At 32.7% G+C, this 16,648-nt stretch overlaps 1 protein-coding gene and 1 long non-coding RNA gene across 2 annotated transcripts; one reads left to right on the top strand and one right to left on the bottom strand.

Annotated features, from left to right (window-relative positions):
* Positions 1–983: 983 nt before the first annotated feature.
* LOC112782274 (uncharacterized) lies at positions 984–9,751 on the bottom strand. The gene is made up of 9 exons (XM_025824618.2): positions 9,473–9,751; positions 8,937–9,277; positions 8,387–8,468; positions 8,141–8,216; positions 7,537–7,617; positions 6,917–7,053; positions 3,622–3,874; positions 2,774–2,837; positions 984–1,874 (listed from the first exon to the last, which is right to left on the bottom strand). Exons 2-9 carry the CDS (start codon positions 9,253–9,255, stop codon positions 1,249–1,251), a joined length of 1,638 nt encoding a protein of 545 aa, XP_025680403.1. The 5' UTR covers positions 9,256–9,277; positions 9,473–9,751; the 3' UTR covers positions 984–1,248.
* Positions 9,752–14,190: 4,439 nt separating this feature from the next.
* On the top strand, positions 14,191–15,947 carry LOC112786915 (uncharacterized). Its single transcript, XR_003194366.3, has 4 exons — positions 14,191–14,334; positions 14,431–14,486; positions 14,617–14,710; positions 15,381–15,947. It is a non-coding gene; the product is annotated as an uncharacterized lncRNA (long non-coding RNA).
* The last annotated feature ends 701 nt before the right edge of the window (positions 15,948–16,648 follow it).

Raw genomic sequence — 16,648 nt, 5'->3', positions numbered from 1 at the left:
ATTAAGCATTTACTAATTTATTGTATTAAAATTAATTATTAACACAATAATCTCTCATCACATGGATAAATAGTATAAAGTAAATTGTCTATCCTGCAGTCATGCTTTAAAATATTCAAAAAATATCTCCTTCTGTGACACTTGTCATTACCACAAGTTACCACTACAATTCTATACTTATAGAAGTCAGCAGCCATCTACATAGTAGAATTCACCTTATTAGAATCATGTTAAATATCAAAAGCTACTTTTAAAAAGTGAATATCTTACTGTTAAAATGTCATTACATGTGCATGATTTCATCGATTTTGTCAAAAATTGTCGGAAAAAGTAAAACTGGAAAGACATGACAATTGAATTAATTCTTAAAATGACCTTAAAATTTGACCTCCAACTCAATTTACTTCTTCAATTTTCAATTGACCTAAATTGTACCATGAAATTTTAAGGCTTAAGTCAAATTACTCCCTCCGTCTATTTCCGTCGCCAAAGAGATGACGTAACACGATTAAACGACGTCGTTTTGTTGTTTAGGTGTTTGTGCCTAAACAACGTCATTTTACTCCTCTCCTATTCTTCTTCCTCCTCCCCAATGTCTAAATCTCCCACCACCCCCATTGCCACCACCCTCAATCATATCTTCCAATAAAAGGGTGGGAGGTTCAGACATTGAGGAGAAAGAAGAAGAGGGGAGAGAAGTAAACCAACATCATTTAGGCGCAGCACGGCAGCAAAACGATATTGTTTAATCGTGCCACGTCATCTCTCCAATGATAGAAATAGACAGAAGAGTCAAATTGAATCACGCTTTAAAATTTTAGAATACAATTTAGGTCAACTAAATTGAGTTTGAGATCAAATTTCAGAAATTATTTTGAATGGTAACAATTGTTTCAACTCCTCCAAAACGAAAGGTCATGCTCGAAAGTCCAAACAATGGATCTTAATATTAATTTATAATACCACTGCAACGATTATTACAATTTTAAAAACTTAGACAATGATTTATATATATAAATGAGCCAACAGTAGATTATTTTACAATCCTTTCTGCAAGCAAACCAGAGTTACAAAATAGTTGAGGTCGGAAACCTAATAATAAAAGGAGTATGCATACAAAAAGCTACCAGAAACGGCTAAATATATGCCAACTTCCCTAGCACTTTGTACATTCCCTAACCTTGCATTTTTCTTTTTCTTTGGATACACCATGAAACAACCTACCAATATAATCCAATGGATTTAATTTCATCTCCAACTACGAGAGTAACGATCATCTGAGTGCATTCGAGATGTTCGATCATAATCTCTGTCGGGTAGGCTTCCAGAGGTTGAGCTTCCAAATCTACCAAAATCTCGGTCAAAGGAGGAAGAAAGCCTCTCTGAACTTGAGTAATGAAGAGAATGAAAGGAAAAAGGCCTGGAGGGTTCTTCTTCATGCAAAGGACTTCTCTTACCGTCTGAATAGGACCTCGACATTGAAGGACTCCTTGCCAAAGAATCATGCCCACCATACCTAGGATGAAAACTATGCGTATAGGAACCGTATCCTGGGTCCCCGGGGGGACCATCATCCCGGAAATCCCCAGAAGATCTTTGCTCACGAAAGTATCCTCTGCTGCCATAGTCTGAGCTATAATTTGATCTATGGTGTGTCCTTGAACTATTTGATGTATCTGAACCCGAGGGCCCGGCTGCCCACAATTTATCATCAGCATTTTTTGGAATAGGAGCATTTATTCCTGGGAATTCAATGGTCATCTTTCGTTTTGGTTTTGAATAATCAACTTCCACAATTTCTCCATCCTCTTGCTCTGCAATCTCCCTATCAGTGTAGATTGTAATACCAGAAGGTTCATCCTCATCATCCACATCTAAATTCCATACCATGTTATTGGAATAATTAATTAATTTGATAGACAAAATAAGAAAAAGGAAAAAGATAGAATACAGTACATGGAGCAAACTTTGACAAATAAAAGACTAAAAGAGACTTGCAAATAAGAGATAACAGCATGTGCAGCATTAAATTGTCTAAAAAATTACTATCATATATAAAAATTTAAAACATTTAAAACATTAATAAGTATCGAATCCAATACCATATATTATACACCACTTAGTAGTCTCGTGTCATGCCTACAGTAACTGACATCTAAAAATGAAATGCACTTGTGAAATCCTCACACATGACTTCACACCACTATTATATGAAAAGCGCATTTTTCTAAGAGCTTGTTTGGAATGCTAGGAATTAGAATTCACTCAAGAGTTGAATTCTGGTTCTTGCTTTGGAACAACTAAAAATGAATGATTTGAATTTCTTTGAGAATTCCAATTCCCATTTTTCCTTCATTTGTAAATCAGGCCAAAAAGGGTCTGATTTCCAAATCAACTCTCACACTCTTTAAATTAAATGCTATTCCATTAATATATTATAGTTATTCCAAATCATGAAATTGAATTTCAAATAGAAATGAATTCTTTTCTTAAAGGAAATAGAATTCTTTTCTCATGTTAAATGGTTTCCAAACAAGCTGTAAATAAATAAATAAAATTCTGTATTAAGAGGTATGTGAGCAAAATGCAAATATTTCTTGCTGTCTTGATCTTGAAGTTGCCAAAAGAGTTCAGCCCTTGGGTTGTTATATGAACAATTTCACTTGTTTTTAATTGGGTTTATATCAGAGGTTCAACAAAGTGATCATGAAAATAATTTTACAACTTTGGCCCTCTAAAAAAGGGTAATTAAGGTCAAAGAAATGTATTTTACCAAGATATCCAGGTGGGTACCCTAATTCCCGCATTCTGTTAAGCCAAGGAGGTGGATCAAGTTCCTGCACAAGAAAACATTGTATAATTTTATGAAAAAATAAAATAAAAATTATGATGTCTTATTACTCTCCATTGTATAGTTATGCAACCTATCAGTACAATCATTTTGCCAATATTTAGACTAGAAAATACAGTACAAACAAGTAGTTGAACAAGCAAAATATTATAAGCTACTTCACATGACATACCATAAATAAATCTATTCCTTGGGGGATTGTGTTACTAGTAGAAACAAATCACATTTTGTTGGTTAAAGAAAAAGGAGAAACTCATGATACCCCAAAGTTCAGTTCATCGTTAAAGGAACACTCTATCTATATTGTTAAGGACCAAATAAATATAAATTTCATGGGAAACTTAAGCAGTATATCTGAAATGGCATCTAAACTAAAGTGCACAAGTGTCATTTAGTTATTCATACAGGGTCAAGACACTCAACTTTTGAGTCACTAACTATCTAATTAACATTTTTCTTTCATCTCCTCTTTTCACCTTTCCATACTTCCGAGGGACTAGAGGAAGGTAACCACCCCAAGTCATGTGCTTCACTATACTGTCAACAGAAGTGCAATATAAATTCCTTGAATAGATTCTGAGTTTGTATGGATTCCTTGAATCCTTTTTTGCATACCCAAAGGATACGACCGTTTTGTTTTTCCCAATTTGGAATATATCCTGTCCTCCCCTAGTTAAATTTTCCCTAATTTCTCTTGATATAACTTTTTTTTTTGGGGGTGGTGTGGGGAATTGAAGATTTCATTGCCTAAAATGAGCAAAAACTCTTACCCCCAAGCCCAAGAGTTGACGTGTTACATCATCAAGAGCACCTGGCCTCAAACCAGCATACTTTCCAGTTGGAGAATCCTGATAATATCGAGTTGGATTTCGAGAACTCGCATTCTGGTTTCGACGGGTCTTGTGCTGCTTGCGAGCAATATTGACAGCAGCACTGTCACGAGGCCTTGTACAATCTCTCAAGGAATGGCTGTAGGAACCACAGTTGAAACACCGGGCAGCATCATCCACAATCTCCAAACCACTACAATATGAAAAAGGAAGTTAAGTACAGCAGTTTCTAATCGAAATTTATCAAGTACAATCAAATAACTGGATGCTTCATCAGGAATTAATGACAAACATGTAAGTTCAAAATGCTGAAAAAATATAGAACATATCAGATGTGAAAGCAATGTAATTGGCCTAAGAAACCTCTATGCATTATGAAGAATCCAGAGATGTTCCCATAACCCCACAATGGTTGATCTTAACCCAATAAAATGTTTCTCCCCTTTTTCCTAACATTGGTGTGAAAAAGAGAAAAAACCTGGAACTGCTTTGATTTCTCTATTTAAATGATCATCCACAACTGTGAGCCCAACCAGAAGGAAAAGCAGCTCCTTCACATCATTAGGCACAAGGCACAGCACTACAAAAATACAAGATGCCAGAATTGTGGAAGCAACAGGAAAAATATATAAGCAACTGATATTTTCTTTTTCTTAACCATTGTGATAATGTAAGCGAAATTCAACTGAGACTGACAATATCCATATCCTTGCTTACATTGTATTAGCGTAACAGGCAGTCAATATTTCCCCATATGCTGCTCCCAATAAAAATTGAACAAAAACACCCGAATCTCAGTGAACTTCAGTTTGTAAATGAACTTTCCAAGTAAAAAGAATTAGGAGCATCCCCTGGTTCAAGCTGGTTGTCTATGTCCCAATATCCCAGGATAACACAGTAAAATAAATGATGTGTTCAAAGCATCAAGCAGCAGCTCTTGTACAGGTTTGAGAGCCACACATGGTAAAACCCCTCCCTTAAACACCGATATCAGCAAATCTTTCCAAAACCTCAAGAAAAAGAATCCTACAAGGTACATACATTATCCACCAAATGTCTATCCAAAACCTTGCCACCTTAATACGAACTCTAATGTTAAGGCAAATCATTGCAGAGAAACAGAAGCAGTACAGAAAATATGGGCTATTCTGCAAGCTATTTACCATAGACAGCTTAACTGATAAATCCTACCACCAAAACAATACACCATAGTCAGCTACAATCATCTGCCATACCATATAATGTGAGATAAAAATTACTGTAACTGGCCAAGTAAGGCTTTGCCTGAATGTCAGCATGGCCCTTGAGCCTAAGCTTCCAGTTCTTTCCTAAACACATGTATTCCCTTAGCCTTCTTAGCCACGAACACAGTTTGAATACTTCAGAAGATCAATAAGGGTGTTTCAAATCACCAAAAATCCGTAAGCTTTATTTGTACCTTTGAAGACATAAATTTGTCTATTCCAAAAGTCTTTATCTGCCTCAATGATGGGTCATCAAGCTAAAAATGGAAGGATGGAAGCTTACAATTTCCCATGACAGTAAGGACATGAATGAGCAACGAGATATTCTCTTAAATCATGTAGACCAAAAAATACTCACTACTAGATAACTAATTCCGGCATATAACCTAACATCAGAGAACTTTATGGTATTCATTACAAATGGAAGTTGTATTGCGGCATTCATTGTAAATGAAAGGAATGTCAGAGGATATAAATAAATCAATATTGTAACTTTGCTTTAAACACCACTTAAACCTCACAATAGCAGGCAGTGAATGTCTCAACCATTGCCAAAGAAGTGGTGAATGCTCGTTGGGATCTCCTACAGTGTGACACAGTTATGAACAAGATTTTTTAAGCCTCAACTATGGGCTACAGTAACCATGAATCTAAGCTGAAAATTGTCCTGCGAAAATTTGCAAAACATTATTGTAGATCCTAGACAGAAGTGTCTTTGCTGAAACACTAAAACCAATTGTTCTCATTCATCTTAAACACAAAACAATTGTACTCTATTAAGGGGGAGTGGTGTCAGATGGAATTTGGGTTAGAGTTTGGTAGGGGAGAGAGAGAGAGAGAGAGAGAGAGAGAGAGAGAGAGAGAGAGAGAGTTAGTTTATATTGGACAGCTAGAGAAGAGCCAAGTGTAGTTCAGACAAATCTCGAGAGGTAAGCATAATTTACCCTGAAATTAAATAATATATTACCACTCAACTGTTCTTAAATCAGCATATCCCAATAAAGATTTCAAAGCGGGTATGACCAACAGAAGGTCTTGTCCCAATTAATTTTCAAATTACAACACCTTTGGTAAAAATATTGTTTCCAGGTGCCAATATTTTCCAATAATTTGATCAAATACATAGCATTTTTACCACATCTCGGTCTTAGATGCTGCTGTAATACCAAATATTGTTGCCAAGCGCCAGTTTCTACCACTTAAAGGAATATGTCCAGCTTTAAATAGAAGACACTGGGAATACAGTTGCTAACTCGAAAATATGGACAAAATGATCTTTATAAAGAAGTATTGAAACTCCTCATTGCAGAGTAAATAAAACGAAAAAGATAGTGTCAAATACACTGTACACAAGAGTTCTACCAATTGCTAGTCTGCTCAAAGCAAGCTCCCAAAGAACCAAGAAGGCAAATTTTATAAAACTAAATAGATACTTCTAAAAGGAAACAGACTTTCTTTCTCAGATCATTCTCTAAACCATTAAGGGAATCTAAAATATGGGAAACCTAACACACTTAAAAGTATGAAGGTAATAAAATTAGAAATTTAAAATAGGAATAAATTTTTCAAGGCAGCATTTTAGTTATGATTCTTTTCTAGAACCACAAAACACAAAACTCTGGTGAGTAGCCACAGTGATCAATTGTTGAGCCATCAAGCCAAGGCTTTATGAGCAGTGCAACATCACATTTAAATAAGAATCAATGTTTTACAAGCCAACTGTTTAATTATGATTCTTTTCTAGAAGAAAGAAGAAACACTGTAGCCACAATGATCAATTATTGTGCTAGCAAGCAATTGTTGGATATGCACTGCACAGTTGCACATGTCATAATAAATATGGTATTAATTAATTAATAGAAAGAAGATACTTCCACTACTCATATTTCATATTATTTATATTTCAAACATCATAGAAGCACATGACCAAGAACTAGTAAATTAGATGCAACTAGTTTTCATCTAAAATAATAATAAGTGACAGCATATACCCATCCAAGTTACTTGAACCATCAGCTGAAGTCAATCCCAAAGCATATCCACGATCATATAGAGGTACAGAATTATCATCTACAGGTACAAAATCTTTATTCTTATCATTTCTTGTCTGTTTATCCATCCAGAATGACTGCAATATAAAGAAATTGGATAAAAAAAACTGGCATAAAAAACAATAATATTTTCCTGTTTTCTAAGGTGAATATTGTTAACAAGTGCACATATTAGTAATATGATAACATGCTAATTATCCTAATAATTTATGGTGTAACCGTAACTAGAGATGGGTTTCCACAATCCACATTGATATAATAAATAGTAATATAGTGCATTAAAATTAGTAACCAATAACAAAAATGGACTGACAAAAATAGAAGTGTTAAAAACAATAGAAAAATAAAAATGGACAAGGCAGTTATAACAAGACGCAATGAATGCACGCTGCAATGGCTACTGTAACTTATCACTACGACTATGCGAACCACAACTAAAACATCTATTCCGGGATAAATCAGATTACAACCATGAGAGTGACTGGACTAGTTTCCTAGCAGTGGAATTGAAAGCATACAGGCCCACAGTTAAGGAGGTTGTCATAAAAAGACTAACTTACCACAGCCGAGTTCTTTTCAAGGCCAACGTTCAGAGCAGGAAAAAATGTCTCCTCGCCAGATTCCAACACATCGCTAGGATCCTGGAGAGACAAACATAGCTAACTAATTCATATCATGGTTTGGGAAGCTAAAAAAGCAAAATAAATAGTATTCAAAGAATTGGCATCATTTGTTTGCCAACACATCAATGATCTAATCTAAGGATCCTTCCAATTCAAGTTCTCAAGATCACTCAAATTGTCTACAGGTCAGTTCCTACAAGACTTCGGTCAATCATAGACAAATGATGATTTCTTTTCTCATGAATATTCACAGAAGACAACTTTTGACAATAATAAAACTTTGTACCTCATTCATCCCACAAAATAAATACCTATCATATGTTTACCAATCACTGACACTACATGGACTGTAGCTCCACAATTATAAATATAAAAACTACAATTCTCATTCCAACCGCATGCTAATAAAGATATTCACATTTTTGTCTATTTACATGTTTTATTTTGATCATATTTTATTCTCTAATTACTCATTTAATCACTTTAAACTTTAAAGAAACATAAGCTTTCATCAAAAGAATTTTAAAACAACAGGCCTTACATTGGATGAAGAAACATGTTTAGCATGCCACTCTGACCACTGCTGTAGTAGCTCTTCAAGCTTCTGTCTACTAGCTCTGGAAAGGGTCAACACATAAAAAGTTAATCAATGAAACCTATCATTCAATTAAACTTAAAGGCAAGATCAGATATTTGACAATTAAAAAGATACAAAACTTGGTTTTTCAATTTTTTTTCCCCTTTCCATTTGCGTATAAAGATCATATCCTGTTGTAATATCACATACCTTGTTAGGGAATTATACACAAAATGAACTGATGGTTGATGTTCATCAACAGCAATCCGGGCTCGTTTAGCACCTAAAATAGCTATTACACATATTACGGAACTACAAGTCTTTTGAAAATAATAAGAAGCAAACCATCATCACCTAATTGATACTACATACTCTTGGTCTGATATGAAAAATCACATACATTGTTACAGAAAGGATTTACTGCAATGACAGCATACAGAACTTAAGAAGCACAAGAGAGACTAATTAATTTTCATTCAAGGAAATCAACTTTCTTCAACAAAGAATTATATATGCAACATTTTGGATGACCCCTGGTAAATGTGTTTGGTTGTTTTATTCTAGGAGCAATGGGAGAGAAGGGAAGGGGTTCCAACAGTAGCTGTGAGCTTATTTTCCTTCTTTAAACCCCTTTCCTTTCCTTCCCTCCCTCCTCCCCCTTCAAAAATAAAACCCACAGACACAAGCAGAAACTTCAATTGACTCTCCAAGCTACAAATCACTAGCACATAGGAGAATAGACAAACACACACAAGGATACATCTTCCATCCAACACACAGTTTCTGGTGGGACTCCCTTCGCCCTTCAAAGAAGACGAGAGGCTGCCATTCTCGCCATTCGCTCCTTTAACTTCCTCGGAGATCACGACAGTTTTGGTTACTTCGAAACCCACTTGCAAGAGAGGGGCACCGCACATGGTGGCGGCAGGCTCAGCAGAATCCTCAGCTTGGCATGGCGGCTTCTCATCTTCCAAAGAGCCACTTACACAGTTACTAGCTCTGCTCTTTTCACCTTCAGAACCCGAATCCATCTCCATATCCATTTCCATTTCCTCGTTCAACTGTTCGTGACTATCCATATCCAATGAAACCCCTTTTCTCCTAATTGCAGAGGATAAATAATAAATTTAAATTTTCATCAGAGAATTACACTGAAAAGGTGAATATATGCACCCGCAAACATGTACATATTGCTAGCATTGCGTGTTGGGTTAAGAGTTCAAAATGAGAGAGGGAAGTGAGTGAAGTGCGAGTGTTAAAACATGAACACAGAGAGAATTGGGGAAGAAACGTTACCGATTAAGAGAAAGGTAAGAAGAGACAAGAAGCTGAGTTGCGGTAAACGACGTCGTATTGGCGTGGCGAGGTGGAGGAGCGAAGGACGCGAAGGGGGAAGAAGCTGAGCAAGGGAGGTAAAATTGGAGGAACCCTAGAGCTGGGAAGTTAAAGCGTCCCTCAACTGAAATTTGATGGTGGATCCAAAATCCAAACGCTGCCCTATGAACAGACGCTGCGTTTTGGTCTATAACTACTTGCCACTTGCCACGGAAGATCCATGTGACTGCTAGTATTTTTTTTTTTGGTGACTGCTAGTATATTATAAAAGATAATAGTCAAATTGGTCTTTTAAAGATTATTTATTTTTTAAATTGATTCTCAAATAATTTTTTTAATCATATTAATTGCTAAAAGATAAAACGTAAACTAAATTAGTCCTTTCGCCAATTAAATAATGACGTATCACGTTAAGTACCATGTGTCATGATGGTATGGTAGGTTAATGTCATGTGTCACAAGATAATTAGTTGACGTGTCAAGTCAATAAGACAGTGACTGTCATTTGACATATCATAAATTTATTTATAATCAAATTAGTCCTTAAAAATATACATGTAAGTCATTTTTATCCTTAAAATTTTAAAAATTGATTAAATTAGTCTTTATATAAATTTTTTATAATATTAAATTTTTAATATTTCTTAATCCTACTCATTTTAATCTTATTTTTCATACCATAACAAATAATTTTTTAAATAAAATAATAAAAATAATCAAATTATTACAAAATTATTTTATCATTTGTATTTTAAAATTTTAAATTATAATTTTTGTAATAAAAATATTTATTTAAATGAGTTTATCAAATTATTATTGATTATATATTCAAAAATTTAATATTTTGAATCTTACTTAGTAATATAGTGGTTATTTTAAAATTTAAATATTTTAAATCTCACTAAATAAATATAATAGTTATTTTAAAAAAATATATTAAAATATTAAAATTTAACGAGTAATCTCACATTGTTTTTTTAATTATTGAGTTCTACCATATACATTAATCAATAATAAAAATTATAATTTTATAAAATCTAAAAAATTTAAATTTTAAAATAATTGATATTTAGTGAGATTTAAAATATTAAATTTTTGAATATATAATCAATAATAATTTGATAAACTCATTTAAATAAACAAATTTCACAAAAAAACTACCATTTGAAAAATATAAAATTTTAAAATACAAATGACAAAATAACTTTGTAATGATTTAATTATTTTTATTATTTTATGTAAAGAGAATTTTATTTATTAAGATCTAAAAAATAATATTAAAATTAGTAGTATAAAAAAATATTTAAAATTGAATGTTATGAAAAAATAAGATAAATTTATATAAGGATTAATTTGATCAATTTTTAATATTTTAGGGATGAAAATGACTTACGTGTGTATTTTCAATGACTAATTTGATTATAGCTAAATTTATGACATGTCAAGTGTGCCACATGTTACTGACCTAGCCCGTCAATCAATTATCTTGTGACACGTGGCATTAATCTACCACATTATTATTAAATTGACCAAAGATGATAAGAAATTAATTAGGGTTTAATAAATTCGAAGTATTAAAATCCAATGGAATGGGACAAGAAAAGGATGACACCAAGAAAAGGAATTTATTGGCATAAAAAGACACACCCCAAAAGATACCATAGAAATATAAAAGATAGATAAGGATTTTTTTTCTACTAGACCTCTAAGATACCTGTTCTTAGCAACCTAAGTCACCGGAAAAGATTCCCTACTAGACCTTCAAAGAACTTATCCTTGACAACCTAGATGGGATGAAGTTGAAGAAACTCCACGCAAAATCACCTTAGGTTGGATCTTTCAATTTTCTTCATGCAACAAGCGAAGCAAATCACTCAACTCACTTAATCACACAATAAAACGTGCTTAAAGCAATTGAAATTTATTCATAGAAAGTTGTGTAAATCACTAAATTGTCTCACAAAAGATGTTAAAATAGGCCCTAACAAACTAATTAAAAGATAAGATAAGATACTTAATTTGAATCTCTTAAAGATAAAATAACTAATTTAAATCAAATTTGATCTTATTGGATTAGTTCATATTTGATTTAAATTTTAAAATTCTAAAGATATGATAATTAATTTAAATTAGATTTGATCTTATTAGATTAGATCATGTTTGATTTAAATTTAAAATCTCTAAAATTACTATTAAACAAATCAGAAGTAAATCAAATCTTTCAACAAACTCTAACAGGTAACAGCAAAATAAATTAAAATAAATGTCTTAAAAAATTTGAAAATTAATAATAAATTATGCCTCCCATTAAATTTAAAAGAATAAATTACCATTTGTACCCATATAAGAATAAAACGACAATTGTAACCACGGAAGATGGCCTTCGTGTGCCAAGAGTACCCTAACGGATCAATTACGTAACCAACATCTGGGTACTCTTGGCACACATAGGCCATCTTCCGTGGTTACAATTGTCGTTTTTTTTCAGCGTCTGTATCTTTCATTGGCACAAATAGTAATTTATTCAAATTTAAAAAGTATTATTGGGTTTCTTATTGTCCTGCGTTAACCCAATGGGCCTTTTGACTTGTTGTCCTTTCAACACCACTGTTTTTGAGATGAACTATTGGTCTTTTTGATGTCCAAGACTAGCATGGTACAATTCTTCTAATATTCAAATATTTGAACATGACGGGATTATCATTCCGCCCCTTAGTTTTAAAATGACAAAAATACTCTTCTAACCATGTATCATCATCTCCCTCTTCAAAAAGATTTGTTCTCAAATCTTGGATGAGAACCTCTTCTTTCCTCCAAGGAATCCAAACGCAATCTTCGGGTTCAAATATCATGGTTTGATGGCTATTTTCTCCCCACTGAATTGTGGCTATATCCTTCATGTTACAAGTTCAATCTTTTCAACCATACTTTTACCATCTTGTCTAAAGTGTATAATTTATCTTTCTTCCTTTTCATCCATAATGCCTCTACAATTGACCAGTAAATCTACAAAACCTAGAAAAATTGATATAAAAATACTAGAAATTTCATGGTTAGATGTATGAAGAACTAAAGATTCTGTGAAATTCAATGATACTAATGCACTCCTGTCTAAGTTAGAACTTTCTAAATTTATTTCACAAGTGTGTTTATTGCTCTCAGTTTCTTTTTCGCTCATTGACTCCTTTCGCTCACTATTCTCCTCTTTTCTCTCAAAACTCTCACTTTCAATCAAACATGGATTCTTTTCACTCAAACAGTCACTCTCTTTCTTAGTTTCTTTTCTCTCTTATATTTTTTAAATTGCTCACATCCCAATGACCCTATTGAGAAATTCTGCACTTTTGAATCTTTCAATGACACATCTCTATGTACAACATACTAAACAAATTCTTCCATCTTTGACTTTAAAGAAGATTTAAAGATATGTGTAGAAGAAATCATCTTCTTATGTCGATCTAAAATATTATTCTTGAAATCAGAAACTTTGACTTTTGTCTTATCCTCACATTTTGCTCCTTTTTTATTAACAAAACGTGTTTAAAGTAACTGAAATTTATTCATCAAAAATTGTGTAAATTGTCTCACAGAAGATATTTAAATAGCCCTTAACAAACTAATTAAAAGATAAAATAAGATAACTTAATTTAAATCTCCTAAAGATAAGATAACTAATTTAAATCAGATTTGATCTTATTGGATTAGATCAGATTTGATTTAAATTTTAAAATCCTAAAGATATGATAACTAATTTAAATCAAATTTGATCTTATTATATTAGATCATATTTGATTTAAATTTAAAATCCTTAAAAATACTACTAAGCAAATTAAAAGTGAAATCAAATCTTTCAACAAATTCTAACAGCAAAACAAATTAAAATAAATACCTAAAATATTCAAAAATTAATAATAAATTATACCTCCCATTAAATTTGAAAAGCATTATTGGACTTCTTGTTGTCCTGCCTTAACCCAATGGGCCTTATGACTTGTTGCCTTTCAGCGCCACTGTTTTTAAGACGGACTCTTGGTATTCTTGATGTTCAAGACTAGTATGGTACAATTCTTCTAGTATTTAAATATTTGAAAGTGACAAGATTGTCATTGTCCCTTAACTCTAAAATAATGAAAATGCCCTCATGACCATGTATCAGAAAGAGTTTCGACTTATGTTTTATCTTTCAGGGGCTAATATGACTAAAAAATTCATTTGAGAACTAGTTTAAAAAATGAGTGATCTTTCAGGGACGAATTTGACTATTAACCCATATTATATACGATACAACTATATTTTTCTTTTCCATGGTATCTACCAGCCCGACACAGTAAAGACTAATCCGTCGTGAATCGGAGCTTCATTTAAGGATTTGTTTTTAGCCAATAAATTACTTATTCAAACAAACTAATGAACTAACTACTAGACTTGTAAACCTCGCGAAATTAATAAATAATTAGCCAATAAATTAATTATTATTCAAAAAAATTAGAAAATTAAATTTTATGATTTAGAGAAGTAGAAATACTAAAAATACGAATTTTGACATTAATTTTAACGATTTTGACTCAAAATAAGATTAACGGACCGCACCAGTCAAACCAGACCCAAACCGAGCCTAAGGCCTTATATATAAACCAAGATCCAGCCTTCTTCTCCCTAATAATTCCTTGGAAGCACGTCGAACTTGTGGGAGAGGAAGGAAACAACATAACCCTTCCAAAAATTCAATCGTTCGTAACTTTCAATCCGGAGCTCTAATTGACGAGCTGTTAGTGACCACATGTTTATCTCTAAATTCTCTACAAAATCTTTCGAAGAATTTGGTAAGCACTTTACATTTTCTCACTCATACCTTCTCTATTCAGTTTCAAAAGTTGAGAATTTGGGTATTGAAAAATTACATGATTTTGATGATTTAGGTGAATTCTAGCGGTGTATATTCATTGGATTTTGTCTATTTGACTCGTGGTTAACGGTAAAAAAACCCTAACCCTTGTGAATTGATGATTTAGTGAGCTCAATATTAATTATAGTGACATTGTGTGAAATTAGACTGTGTTCTTGTTGATTTAGAGTTTAATTGGGTGATTTGAAACGAAATCCAGGTGATTAAGCTTGAGGAATTGACATTTGAAAGCTTGGAGTTTGTGAAAGGAGAGGTTTTTGAGGTGTTACAAGTTTAGGGAGGAATTGGTCAAGGTATGGTTTTAGTTTCTCGTAGATAATATATAATGTTTTTGTGAAAACATAGGCTAGATGACCATAGGATATGTTGAAAATGTGGGGATATGTTAATGCTAGAAACCTTGATGAAAATGTAAAATTATATTGCGAATGATTCGATGAATGATGATTTTGTTGAGTTGGTTATAGGAATTGTGTTAATTAAAGTTATTAATAGGAGTTGATGAATGTGAGTATAGATGATGAAATATTGAGGATTGGTTGAGTTATGTGTGTGTGTGTGTGTGTGATGAAAGATTGAGGATCGGTTGATTGTGTGAAAGTTCTAATTTTAAAGGAGATGCTGTCGAAATTTTTATAAAAATTAGAGATTTGGTTTGAAGTATTATTTAGATAAGTATGGATAAAAGAATTATATTATTTGACTTCAACTTATAAAGAAAAGAAATGCATTATGTTTTAGAACTTGATTTATTAAGAAAAATTTTAGGTTGGAGTTTCAATTTATCAAGAAAAGTATTATGTTTTAAGTTTTATTTAGTTAAGAAGAGAATTATGTTTTGAGTGTGAATGATTGATGAACAGAATGAGAGGTGTGAGATGAGGATGAATTTGATATAAAAATATTTTGTGGAGATCGTGGTTATTTACCGCCCACTAGATTTGATAAGAAATTGTTTTGTAGGGATCGTGGTTATTCACCGTCCACGTGTGTGCTGTTTTCCAATTGAAAACGTCTGTGGGGATCGAGGTGGTTTACCTCCCGCAGATGGTGGGGACCGAGGTTGGCTATATAACCAACATATGAGACTCCTCAGCTATAGGGCAGGCATACATCATATGCATATGTGTGTTTTGTTTGATTGTGCGTTAATTGGGCTTGCCTATGTGATTAGTATGCTTACTTGCTATATTTAATACTTGTTGTATCTGTATCCTACTTGTATTTGCTTTGTTTGTATTACTTGTCTGTACACCGGAGTTTTGGAGAATTTGAGGAAGGCGAAAATTAGGGCTTAAGTTAGAAAGGAATTAGAAATAAGAACCTTAGATAACCTACTCCGCTTATGGTTTTCAATTTATAAACTTTAAGATTTAAATCTGAGTGTTGGAGTTCTAGGATCGTCTCTGACTTTTCTAAGACCTTATATATTATGTATATAGGCACCATTACCATACTTAGAACCTCCAATTCTTATTCCATAGCTATGTTGTTTTCAAATATAGATTGAGATGTGCCTCGATGAGCATCTGGAGGTTCTTATGGCAAGCGTAGTTGAAAAGTTATATATATATATATATATATATATATATATATATATATATATATGATGTTTAATCTTCTTGGAAGCTTTTTGGAGAACTAGGTGTTTTTTTTTTATGCATGTTGAGTTACTTTGAGATATATACTTATGCTTATATATGTATTTATACTCCAACTAGCCTTAACTTTACAGGTTGCATCCGGAGCTCGATATTCTGTATTTTTGTTTTTTGGTACTCGACTCTTTGTATATATTCATGTCTTACTCTTGTCTTTTCTCCAATTTTACATTTTCGAGTATAATGCACTTTTCTTTTTGTAGTTTTTGTTTAGACTTTTTTTTCAAGATTTTTAGTTACAAATTTTTTTAACTACATTTATGTATATATTTTATTTTTTAGAGGTCGTAATAGCACACCACCTTTATTTTATGGCTTAAACATAAAACTTTATGTGATAAAGTATTACAAGACCAATCCAATTTGGTTATATACTATACAACTATATTAAGCATGTTTTGATAACCAAACCGGACCCATGAAAAATATCTGAATAGAGCCCTGAGGAGGGATCATGGGTTTAAGCTCAACTACGAATTACTTGACTTTTAATAAATAGGAAATAGTAGAGATGTCAATATTTCTCACTTGGGGATCTCCGCTCTTTGTTTTGATATAAGAAAAAAAAAA

This window comes from Arachis hypogaea, chromosome 20 (genome assembly GCF_003086295.3).
Source record: "Arachis hypogaea cultivar Tifrunner chromosome 20, arahy.Tifrunner.gnm2.J5K5, whole genome shotgun sequence".
NCBI lineage: Eukaryota > Viridiplantae > Streptophyta > Magnoliopsida > Fabales > Fabaceae > Arachis > Arachis hypogaea.
This window is presented reverse-complemented; position numbering and strand designations above follow the sequence as displayed.